This window comes from Equus caballus, chromosome 19, assembly GCF_041296265.1.
Source record: "Equus caballus isolate H_3958 breed thoroughbred chromosome 19, TB-T2T, whole genome shotgun sequence".
Classification (NCBI taxonomy): Eukaryota; Metazoa; Chordata; class Mammalia; order Perissodactyla; family Equidae; genus Equus; species Equus caballus.
Window position 1 is genome coordinate 10498169 of NC_091702.1, and position 22299 is coordinate 10520467.

Consider the following 22299-nt stretch of genomic DNA (forward strand, 5'->3'; position numbering starts at 1 on the left):
ATATGATAGCAGCTGCCCACAAACGATGGGAGGCTTTGACATCTTCTAGCCAGAGGATTCTAAAAGCGGAACGTTTACTCGTATTACAAATGAAACCAAGATAGCCATAACACTGGATGTTATTTTACAAACCATGATGATTACCAAGATTAATTTTAAAAGATCCAGTGAACTCTCTCGAGATGAGAACTTTGGGGGATATTTATTTTCTGTTCATGTTAGCCCACGCATAGTCACCAAACTAAAGTATTTCTCCGCTTCCTGGGAACCTGATCACATTTCAAAAATGAAAGATGCCTTTATTTTTGAACTGTATTTCAGAAATTTCTATAGCTGGGATTATTAAAACTTGAAAATTTGTAAAGCACAAAGTATACCTCAATATCTATGTATCAGATACTGAGCATTATGTAATGTTTTAAATCTCAAAACATATGAGCTGTTAGAGGAACAATTTCTCACAAATTTAGTTTTTTTTTCTTTCTATATAAATCTTTGGGTTATAACAATAGTTAAAATAATCACATTTTCTCCCCCAGAACTTTGAATTTCAGATGATTATAGTAAATCTCAGTAGGTAACTTTATTGGATCAGTTTCTGATCTTTTTAATAAAATTTTCATACTTGTGGAGATCTTTCTTTCATTTATTGTACTCTTTATATCAATTTCCCTATCAATAAACGGGGATAACAACTATACTTAACTCATAGACTTCTTGGGAAGATGAAACGACGGAATCACTGTGAAACACTATTCCTAGCACGTAACAGGCAGTCAACGGAAATTTGATTTCATTACTATTATTACTAATTGTTTTTATTATTGTTGCTATTCCTTTGGCAACTTTATCTGCCCTGTCTATGCCTTGCGTTAACATATAGAGAAGACATCAGTGGCCCGGACACAGGCAGATCAGTAATTCACATCCCCAAGGGAACTGACGTCCCCTGGTGATGCCGTGGCACCAGGCTTTAGGAGAGGACAGTCACTCAGCCCCCTTTCCCGGCTTCTGTCTCCCGTTGCCAGGTGTCGTTATTAAGCACCCGGGCCTGAATGAGGGGACTTGGGCATGAGAGCAGTTGTGGGTTACCCCTAGACATCCACCAATCCCAAGAGGGGAAGTCAGGTGTCTCTGGGGTAGAGTTGCCAGGTAAAATACAGGACACCCAGGCAAATCTGAATTTCAGGTAAACTACAACTAAATTTTTTAGTATAAGTATGTCTCTAGATGGACATGCTAAACATGTATTCTATGACACTAAAAAATTATTTGTTCTTTATCTGAAATTTAACTGCATGTCCTGTATTTCTGCTTATTAAATCTGGCAACTCTACTCCAGGGTAAACCCCTGCTGCTCGGGGCCAGGGATCTGGACTGCTCTTCCTCGTTCCCCTGTGCTGGCACAGTGCTTGGCACCCACAGGTACCTGAAGTGTTTGTGGAATAAATAAACTGAGACCACCTTGGTTTCCGAAGTGAGACTGCTCCTTGCTCCCACAAAAAACCTCCAGAGGTCTACCAGATGCCCATGACAAGATACCAGATGCTTCTGCTGGCCTATGGGGGTGGAGGGTGGGGCGGTGTCATTTGGTAAATATCAAATGTGGAGAGAAGCAAGGAATGAGACTGGGAGTAAAAGAGGGAATTGCAAAGGGCCAAATATGAGAGTGAAGGTGCAACAATCAAATGGCCCAGAAAAGTGATCCTTAGATACGAGGCTGACGAGGGCTGCTGATGAGTAGAATTCTCACCACAAAGACTTTCTCTGATACACAGTCTCCTTGTTTTGATGATCTGGAGATGTGTATGACACAGAGTCAGGGGACGGGGCGGTCATGAGGAGTCACCGAGGCATCCAGATCTGCAAGACAGACCAAAGAGAACTCTCTCTCACTGCCCATCCGTCCACCTGGGCTTGTCACAGAGTGCTGCTGGCAGGGAGCTGGGACGGTTCAGGATGGAAGCTCAGAAAATGACAGAGGGAAATTTGAGTTTATAATCAACATGCATTGCTCTTTCTCTTCTCCTCTTCGTTTTTAAATTTAGTGCAAACAGATAGGAGAGAATTTGTTCAAAACCAGAGACCTTTTTTTTTTTTTTTTTAAAGATTTTATTTTTTTCCTTTTTCTCCCCAAAGCCCCCCGGTACATAGTTGTGTATTCTTCGTTGTGGGTTCTTCTAGTTGTGGCATGTGGGACGCTGCCTCAGCGTGGTCTGATGAGCAGTGCCATGTCCGCACCCAGGATTCGAACCAACGAAACACTGGGCCGCCTGCAGCGGAGCTCACGAACTTAACCACTCGGCCACGGGGCCAGCCCCAAAACCAGAGACCTTTTACAAAGATAAATTCTGCATTCCTTCTGGAGCAAGAAGTGCTCACAAATGTGAAAGCCCTGGTGGGGCCATTGGTCCTGTGCGCCTACTTGTGGGGGAGTGAGCTGGGGGCCAGTGGATTGGGTTTATGTAAGGGGGTTCTTATTTCTTCCCATTTGTCACTTTTAACCCCAGAGGTGATTTTACAGAAATCTTTGTCAGAGTTCTGTAATCCCCTAAATATTAACTTGGCTTTAATTCAACATGCCACATGACAAGAGTCTCAGATGATTTCCAGTCTCAACAGTTTCTGGTCTCTGTTGCCAAGATAAAACTTTTAAAAGCCCCTCTAGGGCTGCTCGGGGAGGCCTCATTACCTCCCTCCGGCTGAGCAGGGCTCCCCTTAGACACGAGCGGGCCCTTGGGCAGCTCACTGCTCTTGCTCAGCTGGAGATGGGCACTAGAGCTGGCAGAGGTGGAGCGATTGGCAGCTCTCTCTTCCTGGGTCCTTAAAGCAAAGAAAATAATATGAGTTAACTTTTGACGAGCTTGGCTGCTGATCCCACGTCCGGGTATGTACTCAAAAAGAGCTGAGCTCATTCGAGGGGAAGCAGGAGCCCACATGGGTCAAAGCCACGAGGAGTCCTCCATTCTGAGGGTGTCCTGGTCCTTACTCTTCAGCAGTTTCTTGGGTCACCAGTCATCATAAGAATGGCAGAGGTCATGCCCCAGCTCCACAGTGCTGCCATCTGTCCGGGGACTGCAGCGAGGAATGCTGCTGGAACAGCTCCACTCACACACTGAGGGAACAGACAGCGCTAAGTCTAGGTTCTTGGTACTCTCTCCTGCCTTGGACCTGCTCCGTGGGCAACAGCAGAGACCAGCAGGTGCCCAGTTATAGATGGGCACCAGGATGCAGAAGTTTGCTGCAATGAAATGACTCCGTGGTTTACTTCATTCACACAAGATCTTTTTTTAGGAGCTTCCAAAAGAGATGGTTGTAGGGAAATGGACTGAGCTCGGCCTCACAGGGAAAAGACCTAGGGCCTTGACTCCAATCTCCTGTTCTCTAGTGATGTGGCAATTGTCCTTGTGATGGTAAGCCTCATTTTTGTCATCTAGAAATAGAATTAATGATACCACATCACCAGATTGCTGAACGCATTATATCATATAATGCATTTGACAGTACAGCCCACTCAGAATGGGGACGAACAAGTCAAATGATAAAACCCTGGGTGGCTGCCCAGTGTGGACATTTGACACTGGAAGAAGACAGCTTGTGCAGGCGATGCCAAACCTGGACGGTGAGCCTCTCCTGCTCACAGCCAGGGAGGACAGGACAAACCCTCCCGCACACGGCGGCAGCCTGTGGAATGTGCTTTGCGGGAGAGCGGCCCTCCCTGCTGGGCGAGCACACGAGCATGGGGACATAGAAGTGGTTGACTTAAAAAATCTCTGTACTTCCAGTAAGAATTCTGAGCAACTGAAGGCACAGAGAGAGAATTCCCTGCAGTCAGAATAAAAGTTGAAAAGCCCTGATATGAGGAAGTGACCACTCTAATGCAGACGCTCAGTGATTCAATGGGACACGGACAAAGCATCAGCAAAAAGGGCAAAGCCCTTGGGCCAGTCCCAGCGGCCTAGTGGTTAAGGTTGTCATGCTCTTCTTTGGCGGCCAGGGTTCGGTTCCCAGGCATACATTACTCCTCTGTCAGTGGCCATGATGTGGTGGTGACCTACATGCAAAAAGAGGAAGATTGGCAGTGGATGTTAGCTCAGGGAAAATCTTCCTCTGCAAAAAAAAAAAAAAAAAAAAGTGCAAAGCCCTTGCCTTTGCTACTCAAAGTGGAGTCACTGTACCAGCAGCATCAGCATCAGCTGAGAGGTTGCTGGAGATGCAGAATCTCAGACCCCACCCCAGATCTACCTACTTGGACACAATCTCCAGGTGCCTCAGTGGCACATTCAAGTTTATGAAGCATCAGCCCAGACAACAAAAGAGCAGAATGTGTAGCAGGCCAGGGCAGAGGCATTTTCCCTTGATCAAGCGTGGCTGCTGAGGGTTTTACTAATTCCACGGTGAGGTGAGACTAAATAACCCATGCCTTATCTGGAGCTGGTCAGTGGTAAACCGTATGCAGTTCCTTCCTGTTCCATAGCTTTGTCATCCTCAAGCCTTTCAGGGTTTTTATCAATTCCAAGGTTAAGGTGCCTTTTGAGCTTTTGCCACTGATAGATACTGGTTCAGATGGACCCCAAATCATTAGTCGAGATTCCCGACACTAAAATGGGCAGATTGGGAGAGCAGCCGCCTTAACAGAAGGCTGCTGCATCCTTATGAATTGTCTTCTGGATGGCACCAATTACAAAAGCACTTTGTACATATACAGGAGTACAAGAATGCGAAGGACTAATGTCATCAGGGCACTTTGGATCAGGGCTGAGAACTCTAAAGACACGCTCCTCTTTTCCTAGACTAACCGTATTTTCTGGGAAGCTGAGCAGGTCACAGGGTCTGGCAGTGAGGAAGACGGCGAGGGGACCCTCTATGAAATTGCCACACTGGGTCTGGAGAGGAAACAGGTCGCGGTCACTCCCCGCGTTTGACACTGGGAGGGCAGGAAACTGCTGCGTTCTCCTTTCTGATACGTCCTCTCATAGTCTCCACCCCAATACGACATCCTACCTCACTTTTAATAGGTAGAAACATAGCTACCCGGAAATGGAGGGTGATAGAACACGCCAGTGACTGAGCTGGGGATGGAACTCAGCACAAAATCCTATGATTCGATTCTTAGTCCACCTAGAATTCAGCATTTCCCCACGGCAGACTCTAGCTGACGGCCTTCAGCTTGCCAACTAATACAAAGTCCATCTTCCTCCTGACGGGAAGTATGAAGACCGTGAAGAACTCTTTCCCCAGCTGAGCCATCCCTCTAGCTATATCTGAGTCATGCCTGAAGTGGCATGTGTTCATTACGTTTTAGTTATTCAATCTCTTGCTTTAGGTCCCAAAGGAAAGTTTGGGAGCAGAATGTTAGTTACTAAGGAGAGTTCTGAGATTTGCGTACATTCAGCTGCACTAAGAATCTAATGCAATGATGCTCAAACTGCAGGTGGTAAAGAACGGGTTTTTTAATTTTCTTATGTCATGGACCAGTATTTTTGTAAAATATAATAAATGTAAGTTACCAGAGAAATAAAATAAATAAAACAAAGACATACAGGGTCTAAGCCCACTGGTCATGCACTTAGATGTTGCAGCAATGTCAAATTGCTGTAAAAGTTCTCAAGTCTCATTTTCAATCTCTGGAATAACCTTGTCGCAGGCCGGGAGGACACGATCTGCAGACTGGGGCTGGTTCACAAGCTACGCTTCGAGTAACTCTGGTCTATGGACATGTTAAATGAAATTGCCTACTATCATGCGCACCTGGAACAGAGGACAAATGCCGACAGGTCACATTTACCCAGGGTTTTCTATGCACAAGGCACTCTAGTCCACCGCATGCACTGCTTCTTACAGAATCCGGTGAAGCAGGCCCTGTGACCATCTCCATTCACAGATGGAGTAGCTGAGGCACAGAGATGCTGAATAACTTACTGAAGGCCACCTAGCAAACCCAGCCTTAAACACAGGTATCTGCCTCCAGAGCTCACCCACTTCACGGCCCTCCCCCGCTGCTGCTCAGTAGGTGTTTGGTTCAGGTTGCATTTGAACCTACCCAGGAATAAGCAATGTGTATTACGGGATTGGTGACAGTGCAGCAACCAACAAAAATTACTGTATGCTAATATCTCTGAGCATCATCCTGTGGGAACAGACACCAGAACTGAGTTGACATATAATCATTGAGCAACCCTTTGCAGTGATCTGAAAAATGAATTTTGGCATCCACTTTACCAAAAACTGAAAAGGTGTTCAAAACTCAGGGAATGTCATGCAAACAGCAACTTCAGAGTTGAATTATGATGGCTGCCAGAAAGCAACAGGGAGCTTCTGGGGAACCAGAAGAGCAAAGAGCCAGGCCATCAGGGTCAAGCAGAACTGTTTGCCCTCAGCTGTCACCCTTTCCACAGGGGCTGCAGAGGGTCCCATCCCTCTCACCTCTTCTCCCACAGCACAGCTGACCTTTTTCCAGGCTAAAGCTGTTGTTCCCTGTCTTGTTGGAAATGGGAAGCCAAGCCATAGGAGCTTGACAAAAAGCTATCTTCCTTTGTGGTGTATCCTGTGTTTTGAACACTGCTGCGTTACAGGAAAGGGGCCCGGTCCCCCTGGTGAAGCTATAATTGCATTGCTCACACTCCTTGGCAGGGCTGCCCCACCCCCAAACCCCCTTTGTCCAAACCGGTGGAGCCAGCCCCTCTGGGGCCCCTCACTCCCTGGGCTTGCTTCATTGTCTCCAAAGCTGATAATGATGTCTCCCACCTACATCTCTTGCTGATAAACGAATTCCTAACATACCTTCACAGACCTTCCCATCACCATAAATGCTGCTTTAAGGAAGGACAAATGGTGGAGTAAATGAACAACAGATGGAACATAAATGGTACCACATGTCAGACTTAACCTCTTCAGTAAAAAGACGGCAAAAAAACTGAAGCTCTGCCTTCCTTTCCTATGCATGGAGGAGTGACAATAGCCACAGCTACTGCCACAAATGGCTGTTAGGATGTGCTTTTTATACCAGTGACCAGTGTAGACTTCTCTGGATTGAAAAGATGTGCTCATTTTTCATTAAAACGCTGGTTACCTTGGTGGGGTGAAATTGTATTCAGCTTTTCCTAAGCAGGGGGCAACGCTGACCAGAACATCACATGTTTTTAATTATGGTCCTGAACCTCCTCATGTGCATTCCCTGAGCCAACAGTTGCTCTCAAAGAATCAGTTTCTCTTTGTATAAACATGTCTTGCCTAAAAAGTGGGAGTTCTTATAAGTACTTTTAAGACTCTATTTTCCTTGTGTAGAGCATAGGCTCTGAATATTAGCTTTCTCAAGATTGGGGGAGACTCGAGGGGCACACAGGAAAATACCTAACACTTCAGGCAGGACTGGGGTCCGAGGGCATAGAGAGGCAGTGTGAGCTGTAGTGGCTCAGAGGAGAGAAGGTCACTGTGGGCAGCGGTGGGTGGGGAAGACCACATAGGGAAGTGGTACCACACTGGAGTCTTGCAGAAGGGCAGCGTGGATGGAAGGCATAAAGAGGGCATCCTAGAAGGTAATGATAAAGATCAGTGGAGTACCACTTTTGGGAGGAATAGGCAAAAGTCACCCTTGACTTTCCTTTAAAATTCCTTTAAATTAACCATGAAGCACCGTGAACACTGTAAATCTCATCCACGCTAAAATTTGAGATTCATTGGTCTTGACTAAAGGAAGAAATGAAAGGGAACTCTGTGAGCCAGTGTCTGGGCATTCGTGCTGTTGCCCCTCTGAGAACTGCCGTGGACCTCCGGGGGAGTTGGGATTGGGTACAGAATTTTACTTTGTTCTTGCCTCTCTACAACGTTTACTCCGTTACGCTTTAATATGAAGCCTCTCTAACCCTAACATTACTAGAAGACTTTGTTGTTGTGATGATTAAACAACACAACAGTAGAAGCTCCTAGCACCTGTGGTAGGAGCTAGTTAAAAGCTTGATCAGACCTACAGACACAGCCTTCTTTGCAAAGTTGAGGAGAAGAACTTGGCTTCCTGCTCTCTGCAATTTCTGTTGTAGACTCGGTAAGGAGCCTTCACTCTCAAGCTCCTGGGCAATGTCGTCAGGGACGGTGTGTTACCCCAGGGTCAGGTTCTGTCTGATGTGACTTCCAGGACGTCAAGGTGGGAACTCTGGAATGACAGTTTGCAAAGGGTCTCACAGTGTGAGAGGGTCTTTGCAGACCATGTTCCTCAGCTGCACATGAGGGCCACGCGTTGAATCCCATCCCTGGCTCTCGCCTGTAATCCATTTCTTTGATGTTCATCGCATGGAATTTAGCATAAACCAAAACTCTGGGGCCACCCGAAGGAGGGCAGATACCCGGGAGTCATTCTCCTGTGAATATATTCTCCTCATTCTATCCTCCCTTCATTCTCCCCCACGCACTGTTTTTTTTTTTTTGTTATCTCCTTCCCTCTGTTGTGTCATCTCTTCCCATTTATACCGAAATCAGATTTACACCTACTCAGTTGGTTTTAACTATAATTTACCTTTCACTCCCCATTGCTTTTTTTTCAGGACAGATTCTCAAAAACAAACAATAAACACAAAGTCTCACCACTACTGCCACCATCACCACCAAAACAACAGAAGAACATACCACCCATTTAACCAAGCCAGAGGTTTGGGAAAGCTTTAATCACAAGCTGTGTGTTAAAACTTTCTTATAAGCAACTTTTATTCCCCATGACTTTGTTGACTTTGGCTAGGGTTTGAAAGCTGGATCTGAGGGAACTGTAGCCTCCTATGTGCCCCGCCCAGAGACTTGTACTAAGACCACCTGGGGCAAATCGTCCCCAGTTCTGATGAGGCCTGATGAGAGCAATCTCCCCGGCACTACGTTCTTTCGGCAAAGGCATCTTCCAGCCGATCGATCACCAACTGCTCAGCCAGCACACAGCCACCTGGAGTCACCTCTCCTTCCCCAGCTTCCTCTGCACCCTGGCAGACCAAAGTTCAATGGTCAGTGGCTGCTCAGAAGGCTACTTAGGGCTCATGCTGTTTTGAAAGGTATATACATGGTCTCCTCCATCTTGACTCTTGTTTCTCAATCCACAGTGCTGTTCTCCCCCTTTCGGTTCCCCAGAATTAATTTCAAAATCTAAATGCTTTGCTTGGCTGTCCTGTTATCTAGTCTCTGTGGGTTTACTACTTGGATGTGAATATTCTCTCTCAAACACAGGAACAAGAAAAGGGCAGGTGTGCTTACCAGGTGCCTCTAAGTGAGCTCACCCCATTAATTCAGAGTCATTTTGCACAAGGAGGGCTCCTGTCCACTTCAGTTTTTCATTCTCTCCAGGATGTTAATTGTTTTTCTGTGGATAATCTTATAGTTTTGGCCTGAAGTCTAAAATACGGCCTGCTGGGCTATGTGTCAGATTTGTAAATTAAACGACACCTGTTTTGAATTTTATCATCTTTAATTTTCTTCCAAGCTCTCTTCACTTCCTCATTTCCCCTTTAATTGTAAGGATCAGACTTTACTGAATGCTTTCGACAAAAGTATAGACCTTTCTGCTTTGAGGAGCACAGATTAAGATTACTGAGGCCAAACGGTCACACTACAGGCTATTCAGGGAAAAGATGTTAGGAGAGAAGCCGCAGCAACCACCCCAGAGGGGATGAGCAGCTGATACAAAAGGTCTGCTGTCCACACCAGTGTTTCGAAGTTCCCACTGAAGTAATTACAATCGATTAGAAGGGGATTTACAGTGAGGGTTGTAGCGGGTGAAGCATTTGAAATTGAGAGGTTGAGGTGGTGGCGATGGCGGTGGTGGTGGTACGTGAGGTGAGAGGTGACCTTTTCATCTCTTCGCATTTAACTTTTCTCTGTTTTTTCTCAGAGAAATAAAAGGAGGAGAAACTTAAATGTGTTCTCATACATAAAGACACATTTTGATAGTGATGCCTTATTTTTTCTCCTATCTACATATCTCCTAAATTCTTCTTTTCACGGGAAAATTGTCTATTGCTGATTGGATTGGGCCTAGGTATTAAGGATCAATTTTTCTGTTAGAACGCCTAATGAAAGCCTTGTATAACTTGTTTTTTCTTTATATAAACATTTTTTGTACATGTAACCTCACAGATGCCAATTGGCCTCTTGCAACTTTGCATTTGCAGAGCAATAGCAGAGAATGGATGGACCGCTGGCTAGAATGTGAGCCCAAGCTTTGAAATCCGATGCACAAGGCAGTCATCACTGGCAGAAGAAATAAGCAGGCTGGCTGTGTGCAGAATACAAAATGGCTCCCCAAACACCAGCTGTAGAGCTCTAGACCAAATTTCTAAAACTGTATCATGAAAACTGGCCACCAGGGACCTGGGGCTTGCATATAAATGACAAATGATCCCTTCATGATGCTGGCCTTGGATTTCTTGGATGCTGCTGTGTTTAGGCTGTTGCTAGGCAGGTCGTGGGTCTGTGAAAATGCTATTTTTAAATGGAATATGTATATAGCAGCGGTTCTCAACTGGGGTGATTTTTGTGTCTTAGGGGGCATTTGGCGATGTCTGGAGACATTTTTGGTTGTCGTAACTGAGGAGGAGGGCTGCTATTAGCATCTAATGGGTAGAGGACAGGGATGTTGGTAAATGTTCTATAATGCACAGGGCAGCCCCACAACCAAGAATTATGGAGCTCAAATTTCAACAGAGCCAAAGTTAGAAAACCTGGTTTGTAGGCCTTTATACACTGAACAGGGCAACAACTGCAATGTCTTCCTCGAATGAAAAGCTACTGTTGACTGTGATGATCATATTGGCCAGATAATATTCTCTGTGCATAGTGGGCCTTCCTGGATGGGCTCCTCTCCTGCTGCCTCTTTCCTTGATTACTAGTGCCACCTTCCACATGTATGCAGTCGCTCAAGCTAGATATTTCCGGGTTTTCATCCACTCTCCTCCCTTCTCCTTACCCTACCTGCCATTGGTGATCAGTTCCTCATAATTCTGCATCCTCTATGATGACCTGTCCTGACATCCTACGTCTCCACCACCAACTTGGGCTAGGCCTCCCTCACAATTGGAGGAGACTATTGTTAAGGCTCCAATATAGCATAGCATCCCAGCCACTGTCACTCGCCATCCTGCTGCTCCAGCCAAATCCGTTCAGTGCTCCACAACGTTAGCCACTTCCTCATTCTCCTAGTCCTTTGGTGAAGAAATACTCACGAGTGCCTACTGTCTGCTAACTAGTGAGCTAGGGCCTGTGATTTTTCACTGGATTAAAATCTTTCCAAGCCTCCATATTGCTTATCGGATGACCCCTCACTTCCTGACATAGCATGCAAAGCCTCTGACCTAACTTTTCAGCTTACTTTCCCACCCTTCCCTGGTGTACTTGCTCCAACCACAATGGTTAATTGCTTTTCCTCCCTTTGGGTCACACACACTTAAGCCCTTGTATTGCACATTGCGCGTGTTATGCTCTGTATTTGGAGTGTCCTTTCTACTCTTATCTGAGGAACTCTTCTTCATCCTTTGCAACTTAATCTAGTACCCAGAGAAATGCTTGGCACATGGAAGCTACTCAATAAATATGGAATGGTCTTAAATTTCTCCTGCTCTGTGAAACGTTCTTTAATTCCCCAGCTGTTGGTCAGCACATCTCTCACGCACCACAACCTGTTGTATGTGCTTCTCCCCAAACCCCGTCACCTACCTGACTGTGAACTCTTGGGACCTCCAGGCTCTGTGCCATGCTGGACATAAAGTAGACCCTGTGACTAAATGATTACTATTTTGTCAAGACGGCTTCTCATGTTTTTGGAATCCTTATTTCATGGAAATGGTATGCATCATTTGTTAGCCCCAAAACTGACAACATTTGACGCTAGTCACAAATGGGCTCTGCTCCTTCGCCAGAGCTGAATGCCTTCCAGTGCATGGGATCTGAGCGGTGGAGATGGGGATTTGAGGCCGTCCTTACCGCCTACTCACTGTGCAACCTTGGGAAGACATTTAACCCGCCTCTGAGCCTGTTTCTTCTTCTGTAAAATACAAATAGTGATATCTGCCTTCCTCACCTTTCGGGTGATCATGAGGATCAAATGAGATCATGTCTTTGAAAGTACTTTGTAGCTTCTAAAGGTCGTAAAGCTTTACAAGTGTCTCCCTATTCAAAATATAGCAAAACAAAATAAACCCCTCCCTCACTCTTGCATGGTCTTCTTTATTTTTTTCCGCAAACTTCCTGAAAGGGTCAGTTTTGTGCATTGTACCCACTCTCCTCTTTCAACCCCTGGTACTGTGCCTCTGCCCAGCCATGCCTCTGGAGCTCACACTCCACAATCATCTGTAATTTCCTCATGGCCAGCTGCCACAGACATTTTTCTGTCCTTCCCTCGCTGGACCTGACTCCAGGCTGCCTCTTCCTGAGACATTCTCTGCACTGGGGCCAGAGTGAGCTTCCTGAAACACGGATTCTGTCCATATCCTGTGATGTACAAAACCCCACAATGACTCCTCATAGCCTACAGGGTAGAATTCAAACTCCTGAGGAAGGAATGTCAGACCTACCATCATGGTCCTTGCTCAGTCCTTCATCAGCATTACCTAATGTTGTTCTCCTTGTAACACACACCCTAGCCATACAAAACGACTCCTGTTTCTAAAAAGTGCTGTGCTCTTTCACATGCTGCCCAAAAGACAGCCTGGTGCAATCTGGTCATCTTTCAAGATTTGGTTCAAAATATCAACTCTTCTGAGAGGTCTTCCCTGTTCTCAGTTTCCCACTCCTCTCCATTCTGTGCAGAATTAGATACTCCCATCTCTGTATTCCCTAGAATCCTTGACCTCATCTTGATTAGCATAATCTCCCCACTATTCTCGAATTACTTACTTAAGTACTTATCTCCTCGACTAGACAGAGAGCTCCTTGGGTACAAGGAACGTGTTTTATCTCTCTCTATATGTCTAGCTTCTGGCAGAGTTCCTGGTACAGAGTAAGCAATTGTTAAATACTTGTTGACTAAGTAAATGAGTGATATAAACATTAGTATTTGTACTACATTCTTATCCTTTTACCACATTTTATGCACTTTTAAAAAATAATTGTGTTACATTCTAGTTTTCACAGATTTAGAAAAAAATTCTGGCAAATGCCATAATCCATTCAGAAGATACTCTGTGTTGAGACAGTGGGTTTGGCTTTCCTTTTTTTTTTTTAAAGATTGGCGCCTGAGCTAAAAACTGTGGCCAATCTTTTTTCTTTTTTCCTGCTTTATCTCCCCAAATCCCCCCGGTACATAGTTGTATATCTTAGTTGCAGGTCCTTCTAGTTGTGGCATATGGGCCGCCGCCTCAATGTGGCCTGACGAGCGGTGCCATGTCCACGCCCAGGATTCGAACCAGTGAAACCCTGGGCCGCTGCAGCGGAGTGCGCAAACTTAACCACTCTGCCACGAGGCCATCCCCAAGGGTTTGGCTTTCTTTTGGAAGTTTCACACCTACAAAACAAAGTGTTGCTGTCTGTGCTATGCCTCTATGGATTCACAACAGACCCCTGAGGTCCATAACAATTCCTGCTCACCTGCCACTTCTGGCCTTGGCAGTCTCCAGTTGTTGGGTAAGGAGCTTGGCAATGGCAGTGAAGCTGTTGCTCATGCGAAAGATGTCTCTGCTCTGAGGGCCCAGGATGGAGGAGAAGGCATCAGTGATGCTCTTAATCTCCAGCAGGAGAATATGATGAAATGAATGCTCCATGTTGGCCAGCTGACTCACCAGGAATGGCAGGCAGCTCCTGGCTCTCTCCTGCCAAGAACAACGAAGAACAGTGTGCAAATGTTGGTGGGAATGTCAATTGGGGCAGCCACAATGGAAAACAGTACGGAGGTTCCTCAAGAGATGAAAAATAGAACTTCCGTATGATCCATCAATCCTACTTCTGGGTGTATATTCAAAGGAAATGAAATCATTATCTTGAAGATGTATCTGTACTCTCATCTTCCATAGCAACATTATTCACAACAGCCAAGACATGGCAACTGCCTAAACATCCATGGATGGATGAATGGATAAATAAAATGTGGTCTATATATGCACAATGGAATACTATTCGACCCACAGTCATGTCATAAACCATGTCATAAAAAAGAAGGAAATTTTGCCATTTGCGACAACATGGATGAAGCCAGAAGACATTATGCTAAGAAAATAAGCCGGACAGAGAAAGACAAATATCATATGGTCTCACCTATATGTAGAATCTAAAACAAACAAATGAGCACACTTGAACTCATGAAAGCAGAGGCTGGGCAGGGGGGAAACAGGGAGAGTTTGGTACAAGCTTTCCGCCACAGGATGAAGAAAGTCTGAGGATTCAATGTGTAGCAGGGTGACTATAGTTCATAATACTGTATTGTATTATTGAAATTTGCTAAGAGAGCAGAACTTAAATGTTCTCACCAAAAAAACGTAATCTGTGAGATGATGGACGTGTTAATTAAGTCAGTGGGGGAATCCTCTCACAATCTACACGTGGTACGCTTTAAATATCTTATAATTTCACTTGTCAATTATACCTCAATAAAGCTGGGGGGAAAAAAGAACAATGAAGAACAAAGGTCTGTGTTTTAAAAGAAAATCAACGGGGAATTTAGAGAGCGAGCTGAAGAGAAATAATGTTTCATTCATAGTGCCTCTGAACCGGCTTCTTTGAGGTTTTAATTTTTTTTTCCTGATTTCCAGGACAAATTTTTTTAAATAAAACTTTTTTTCTTTTACTCTTTTCCTAGAAATATATAAATAGTCTCATTCGCCTGTCTTGCCAAAACCTCTCAACCACCATTCATGTACTGGCCCCACACAACTACCCTTCCCAACTTCGCATCCTCCTTGGGCCAGTCTCCACACCTGACTCGATGACTCCACCTGCCTGGGGACAGCATGATCCATGGCACCCTCCATCCATCCGTCTGTCAGATGACGCCAGGTAGCACACGGGTGTGCAAAGCTTACTCCTCTCCACAGGGCATTCTCACTCACCCGTTCACTTGAAGCATCTTTCATCATGTTACAGATTTTATGTGCCTGGTTGAGTGAGTAGATTATATTATCTAGCTTTAATCAAGTTCTCTCTCACAAGTGACTTCAATAGGTTCCTTCAAAGAAATGGAAGATGAAGGACTATATGAATAATGCAGGCACGAGTGAATAACAAGAAAATGGCTTAGCGGACTTGTCTCTAAGACTCATCAGCCATATTATGAGGTAACATGATTTAACCCAACATGACTAGAAGTTAGCCAAAAAAATTCAAAGTTATCAAGGAGGTTACTCAAAACGTAGATTTGTACCCAATATAAATAATGATATGCCATTATAAATAAATAAAAAGAATTTAAAATATAGTTTATTTCATCTTTAACTCCTCTTTTAAAATCTTACTTTTTAAAGTATTTAAAAATTGTTCATAATGTTAGTGTAGTAGAACATACGTATAATTATTAATAAACATGTACTGGCAGTTGATGCTCAAAATTCTTTTTTTTTTTTGCTGAGGAAGATTTGCCCTGGGCTAACATCTATGCCAATTTTCCTCTTTTTTTAGTGTGTGGGCTGCCAGCACAGCATGGTCACTAACAGAGTGGTGTAGGTCCACGCCTGGGTAACAGAACCCAGACCAGCGAAGTAAAGCACACCGAACTTAACCACTAAGCCACCAGGGCTGGCTCTCAAAATCCTTTTCACTGATAGGTATACAGGTCTAAATTACTTTTCTAGCTAGAAATTCCCTTTTACCCTTTGTTCTAGGGTTTGAAGCCTTAATTTCTTTCGAGATATAGCTCCTGTCATGTCACCTCCACGAAGTTGTTCCCAGTGATCTCTTCTGTCTGAATTTTTACCACATTATAGACTCATTTTAAAAGTCTTATTAGTACTTCATTGAATTTGATCATTTATTTACTCATGCTTTTATTCAGTCACCAAATAGATATTGCCTGCCTATAATATGCCTGTGCTAGACGCTAGATGACAAAGGTGAATGAGAGGTGGACTCTGCCTAAGGGACGTGCAGTTCCCCCTTCATTTATAATTCCCTGATGGTTATACGTGCCTGTCAAGTACCACTCAAGGGGCTACTTCTCACACATCAATCACCAGCCTGGCACGGAACTGATCCTGTGGAGTCCACGCCCAGCGTGCATGTCTCGATTCACTGATTTAAGCAAACCTTATATGCCAAAAGATGACTTTACGTATAAAGTATGTAGTTGCAAAGGAATTCTGAGCTTTACAGGAAATATTTATTACAGAACAGATTTAAGCAGTGAAGTTCCCTGGTCTTAATGCTTAAGTTGATTTTCAAAGATTCCATGTACAATTGCACTGGAACACGTCTCTTGGGGAAGTGGGCTACATCTGCCAATCCACCCTTTCATCATTGTTAAGACTCACTAGGACGCAGTGCTCTGTCTGGGTGTGTGAGACGCTTCCATCAACTGGCAGCTAATTGAAGAGATATTTATTCATTAAAGGAGAACAACATTAGATGAACGAAAAGTAAAGAGCACTGGATCACATTTCTAACAGCCCATTTTATACTTTGGCTCATGCAATTGCCAGCTTGCAGAAGGACATTTAAATACTCTTGAGTCTAATATTTTTTTGCAACATAGATGCTTTCATTCATGCAAGGGTTCCATATGTGAATTCACAATATGCAGTGCACCACAGGGACGTTTTCCATTCCCCATTTAAAGGCAAAAGCTGGAGGTGGGGATTCCTACCACGTGCTAGGCATTGTTTTAGAAGCCAGGAACACAGCACTGAAGAAAAAGGATAAAAGTCTCTGCCATGATAATGAGGCAGACAGACAATAAGCAAAATACATAGGTAAACGCTATAGAGTGTTGGATGGAGGGATGTGCCTCAGAGAAACACGCAGGAGGCTGGGTGGGGTCTCAGGAAGGGGGTCCACGCTCAACAGTGCAGTCAGGTCATACCTCACAGAGAAGGCAACATTTGAAGTCAACAAGGTTCTAGAATCTAAACCCAACATTCTGAGTAACCATAGAAAACAATTACAGTAAAATCTGTGCTGCTTGCTACAGGGTCAGAAGATACAAGAACTGAGACACGGGAGGTGTGACATTTACAACAAGAATGTAACTTCAAATTCCAAGTAGCTTCCTCAGCTTCAGCTTCAGATCCTGTTTCAGCAATTTTTTAAAGCCATGCCACAAATAGTTCATTTGCTTATCTCAGAAGTGTCCCTCCCTATGGTTTCCTTATGAATTCTTCTCGTTATAAGAATTAGCAAGCCCTTTCTTTAAAGCACGTGTCTTCCTCAAGGTGAAGGTGACTGAGTGGGTAGTTGCTGAAATCCACATAATTCTGGGGGATCCTCAGGCAGCCAAATTGAGCTGAAGGGAAAATTAATCACAGGGCGGGAACAAGAAAACCTACGGCTGCTCAGGAACTCACGTATGAAACCAAGCCAACCTCACATCATTTGTTCTGAAAACTTGGAGCACGTCCATGTACCTCACAGGGGTAACAGATGTGGTTTTGGATTAGAAAGCGTGATGTTAGGCTAAGAAGGGGGTTAGGAGATTCTGATTTCCCTCTCGGCTCCATGATACTCTGTCTGTGGGGGCCAGTGACTGTGATTTTCTGCTTTCAGTCCCCCCACTGTGGGGACGGCGGCAGCAGCACCTGTCTGCCTTCATTGCAGGTCCGACTTCATCTCTTCTGATGTGAATTGATTATTTATTATTAAAATAATGATAGCTGACCCACAGAGAGCACTTCCTCTAAGTGCCAAGCCTATTCTACATGCTTTTTACCTATTTATTCATGTAATACTCCCAGTGGTATTATAAGGTATGTACTGTAATCACTGCCATTTCGCAAAGAAGAAACTGAGGCACAGATAGAAGACCAACTTGCTCCAGGTTGCATTGCCCTCTAAGCTGTGTCCTCACTGGCTACACCCCAGCCCTCCCGTCAAAAGTCCACCCCCCAGGCCCATATTTTTCCACTCCTTTTTTCTATATCGTATTCACCATCACTTATGTGGTCCTTTTCATTTAATTATTTTTGATTTCATAATATAAACATCACAAATACTCTGTAAATACAAAATAGACCAGCAGGTCTCAAACCTTTTGGTCTCAGGACCCCTTTACTCTCTTAAAAATTGTAGAAGGTCCCAAAGAGTTTTTGGTTGTCTCGAGTTATGGCTATTGATATTTACCATATGTTAAGTTAAACCTGACAAATTGAAAAGAATATCTGGAGACACGTTCAGTTGTCAGAGCTGGGGATGGGAGGAAGGGCTGGGCAGAGGCCAGAGATGCTGCCAAACATCCTACAATGCACAGAACAGCCCCAACAACCCAGAATTACCTGGCTCAAAATGTCAACAGTGCCAAGGTTGAGAAACCCTGAGTTAAGTGAAACTGGCTCCTTTTGTTTTTTCCTGGGACTGTGTGGTGGTGAAAAAGACAACTGTAAGGACACTTTGGTGCGGCTGTCTTGATTTGCGCTAAGGCCCTAGAAGTTTTACTCATCATTGCTTTTGTCCTTTCGATGCAAATGTCAACACAGTGAAGAAGGTGAGTGATGTACAAGCATCATTGTGAAAATAGCTTGGGCGATGCAGACCCCCTGAAGGGTCTCAGGGGGTCCTGGACCACACTGAGATTGGATGAACTAGAATCAAGGGTCAGCAGATTTTTTCTGTAAAGGACCAGATAGTAAATATTTTTGGCTTTATGGGCCATATGGTCTCTGTTGTGGGAAAACCACTCCAGACAATGAGGAAATGAATGGGTGTGGCTGGTTTGCCACACAGGCAGTAATTTGGTGACCCCTGAACTAGAGTATACGCTTGCAAAATTGCCTTGGCCATACCATTCATTTGTATCAGTGTTAGTCATTTTGTTTTTAAAATACCACTACTCCTATCTCATAAAGCTCCTCTGTTATTCTTTGTCCGGATGACAGAATGTAATTGAGAAAGTGGCCAAAAATGACAAAGTGGTACCTGGTTATGATGCTGATGGTTTCCCTTTATTAAGCATTCTGTGTGCCAGGTACTTGGCATATGCTTCCTCACTTAATCCTCACAGCAGTCTTGCAAAATGGGTATCAGGTTGAGGGTACTGAGGATAAGAGGGCCAATCACCTGAGCTAGGTTACACAGGTCATGGAGTCATTGCGGCAGAGCCAAGATGGATCAAGATCTGCCTGATTCCAGAGGTTGAATGTCCCACTTTGCCAGGGCTGAGAAAGACCATTTAGTGCAGCCTTGTAGGCTGCAACCTTCCTCTCTCCTCCACGCACAGTAGGCATCACCAATTGATTATAGGGTTCTTCTCTACCGAACTGTTTTGAGACCCTTTCTTGACACTATCCTCTTTGTGCGTGGTTCTCAGCCCTGCCTGCACGTTAGAATCACCTGGGAAGCTTTTAGAACGATTCTAATAGCAGTAACAACCCTCCCCCGACTCCTATCTAATTTCATTGTGGTGGGTGGGGGCCAGGCATAGGAATTTTTTAAACTTCCCAGATAATTCTAACGTGCAGCCCGGGCTGAGGATCACTCCCTTTCTCTTCCTCACACACTCCCATATGTGTCTTTAAACCAATTCAAATGTCACCTCTTCTGTGAAAGCCAACCTGACTCTCCCAGCCAAAGCTGCTTGTTCCATCTCTGCGCTGCTCCGACCTCTGGCTGTATCTTCACAAGAGCGCTGACATCCTTGCCTGCAATTCATGTGTCCAGTTGTTTCCCTCTCCTCAGCGCACCCCTCAAAGGCTGGACATGTCATGTTCATCTTTGCACCTCCAGTGCTTAATGTGTCGCCTGGCATAGAGTAATATTTATTGTTGAAAATCACTACCAACACCCCCTCACTCCTAGACACACCTCTGGCACCACGAGATGGGAAACCTAATGCCTTTCAGCAAAATAGGACTTTTGATCTTCTTATCTCCTTTTGGGGAATGATTGTACTGACAGATGTTTTTGGTATGGCTGGATTTATATTGAGAAAAACGTGGGATGATTTCTGGCTCAGTGTTTTTATTAGCTGTATGACTTTGAGCATCTTATTTAGCCACTTCAAGTCTCAGTTCCTTCATCTGTAAATTGGAGCTAGCAGTTCGGTGGCAGATAATTTTGATTGTCTGTCAGTAGCTGAATCTCTCTCTATCAGCTTCTTTCTTATTGGTAGAACCTTCATCCTGCTATAAAGTGAAAGTGATCGCTATTCAATTCCTTAGCCTCCGTTTTAACTAGAGGATGAGTATATGAATTTATTCTGGGCATTTGGACCTGAGGTGAAGTTTTCTGGGGTGAGAGACTGATGGAAAAGGTTTCCCTCCCAAAGAAAAAGAGATACATGGAAGGACACACGCCTTTTCTTTAGGCAGACATTGCTGTGTCTACATCATGTACTGCCTGGATCTGTGGCAACCATCTTGCAAGCACAGGGGACACACTTATGAGGCTGCGTCAATACACCAAGGCTGATGGAGAGAGGATGGAAAGAGCTTGGTCATCAAGGACACTTGCTGACATTGTGGAACTGTTTTGTTTTTTAATTCAACAGGTATTTATTGAGTGCCTGTTATATGCTGGACCTTGTTCCAGGTGCCTGGGACACATCAGACGACAAAACACAGGTCCTGCCCTCGTGGAGCGTACAGTCTAACATTTATGACCATGTCACCCACACGCTGTCTGTGACCCTGGGCAAGTCACTGCACCTCTCTGTGCCTCTGTCCTCAGCTGCCCAATGTGAGAACAAGCAGACTCGGCTCAGACGTTGGTAACGTGCCTGGTGCACCGTAGATGCCCAAGAGGACACACCCCCCAGCTCACCGCCCAGACAGTAGAGAGGGCTGGAAGTTGACTTTTAATCATGAAGTACGAGGGGGAGAGGGCAGGGGGCCTGAGCTTGGTGGTCTGGTGGGCTGCTGCCCTAAGGCCCAGGCTGCCTACACGAACTGCTGCTGCTGCTGCTGCTTCTTGGTGGCGGCCTTGCTGGCAAGGTCCTTGGCCTTCTCCGTAGCTGCCAGTGCCGTCTCCCTTGCCTTCTCCTTGGCTTCCTTGGCTGTCTCCACAAGGGATTTGGAAGGAGCCTCGCCTTGCAGCTTGGCCAAGATGTACTCAAAACCCTTCATAGTCTTGGTCACGTTGCTTTTGAACCGGGCCAGACCAAATTCCTGGACAGCTCTGGAGATGCCAAATAAGCTAGAGGAGACCCAGGCTTCCTGGAGGATTTCGGTCCAGCCACTGTTATCAGAGTTCAGACAGTAAACACATCGTTCCTCCACCACCATCAGCTGGGCATGGTTGACGTTCCAGATGAAGGTGGTCATGATCTGGTTCTGTGGGTCCACAATAGAATCCTCCAGGATGTACACTGAGTGAGCAACATTGGCAGGAAACAGTCGCTCGGCCCAGCGGGGCATCCTGTTGGTCTTGGTCAGGAGTCGCCGGGACAGGAGCTTCTGGTCAGGGGTCACCTCCCGGTGTACTGTCTTCCATCGAGACATGTTTGCTATAGGGATTCGGGTACCGCTGCCAAAAGGCAGCGAACACTTGGTCCCAGGAACTCCGGAGCATGCTCTGGCCCAGGAAATACTTCACCATCGTCCCGGCCGGGGCAGGCTCAGCACCCGCGCGGCATCAGGGGTGCGGAGCCGGGGGTCACGCGGAGGCCGGCCGGTGCTCGGCGCACGCCCGCCAGGCTCGCAGCTCAGTCACCACCGCGCCGCGCCCAGCCCGCCTCCACCGCCGCCACGAGGAGCTGTCGGGACAGCGCCACTTGCGGCGCAGCCGCCGACATTGTGGAACTTTTGAGTGCACCTTAGGCCCACCATGTCTTCCAGACTTCTTGTTACATGAGGTAGGAAATATTATTATCGAAGCCAGCTTTAGCTGGGTATGCTATTACCAGACTCAGCTGACACGAATACTATACATTGCTTTAAGGAATGATGAAAAAGTACCTATAAAGGGCCTGGCACAGAGCAAATGACCAAAAAAAAAGTAGCAATCAATTGTCATCATAAGTATTATTTTTATTAAGGTCTGGTGATACCAGAAATATCAGTGAATTAAAAAATAAGCCACTTGGTAAAGCCCTAGTGTTTTACTATAAATGTTATTGTTTTCAATGCCAGGCATACTATTTGGCATATAGTAAACATTTATTGTTTTTTGACATTACTGAATATATGCCAGAAAGGAAAGAAGGTATGTAAACATATTTAAGTGACAAGTAGAACGTTCGCAGTCCGCCGCCGCCGCCCGCGCCCC

At 45.2% G+C, this 22299-nt stretch overlaps 1 protein-coding gene and 1 pseudogene across 8 annotated transcripts in view; both read right to left on the reverse strand.

Annotated features, from left to right (window-relative positions):
- The window catches only part of VEPH1 (ventricular zone expressed PH domain containing 1), a 207957-nt gene that overhangs the window by 86388 nt on the left and 99270 nt on the right, over positions 1-22299 (reverse strand). For all 8 annotated transcript variants that reach the window (XM_001490024.5, XM_070242524.1, XM_023623200.2 and 5 more), the window contains exon 7: positions 13555-13775. In XM_001490024.5, the coding sequence (XP_001490074.1) occupies positions 13555-13775 (221 nt within the window). The remainder of the gene's footprint in view (positions 1-13554; positions 13776-22299) is intronic.
- LOC100050155 (PRELI domain-containing protein 1, mitochondrial pseudogene) lies at positions 20862-21669 on the reverse strand (annotated as a pseudogene).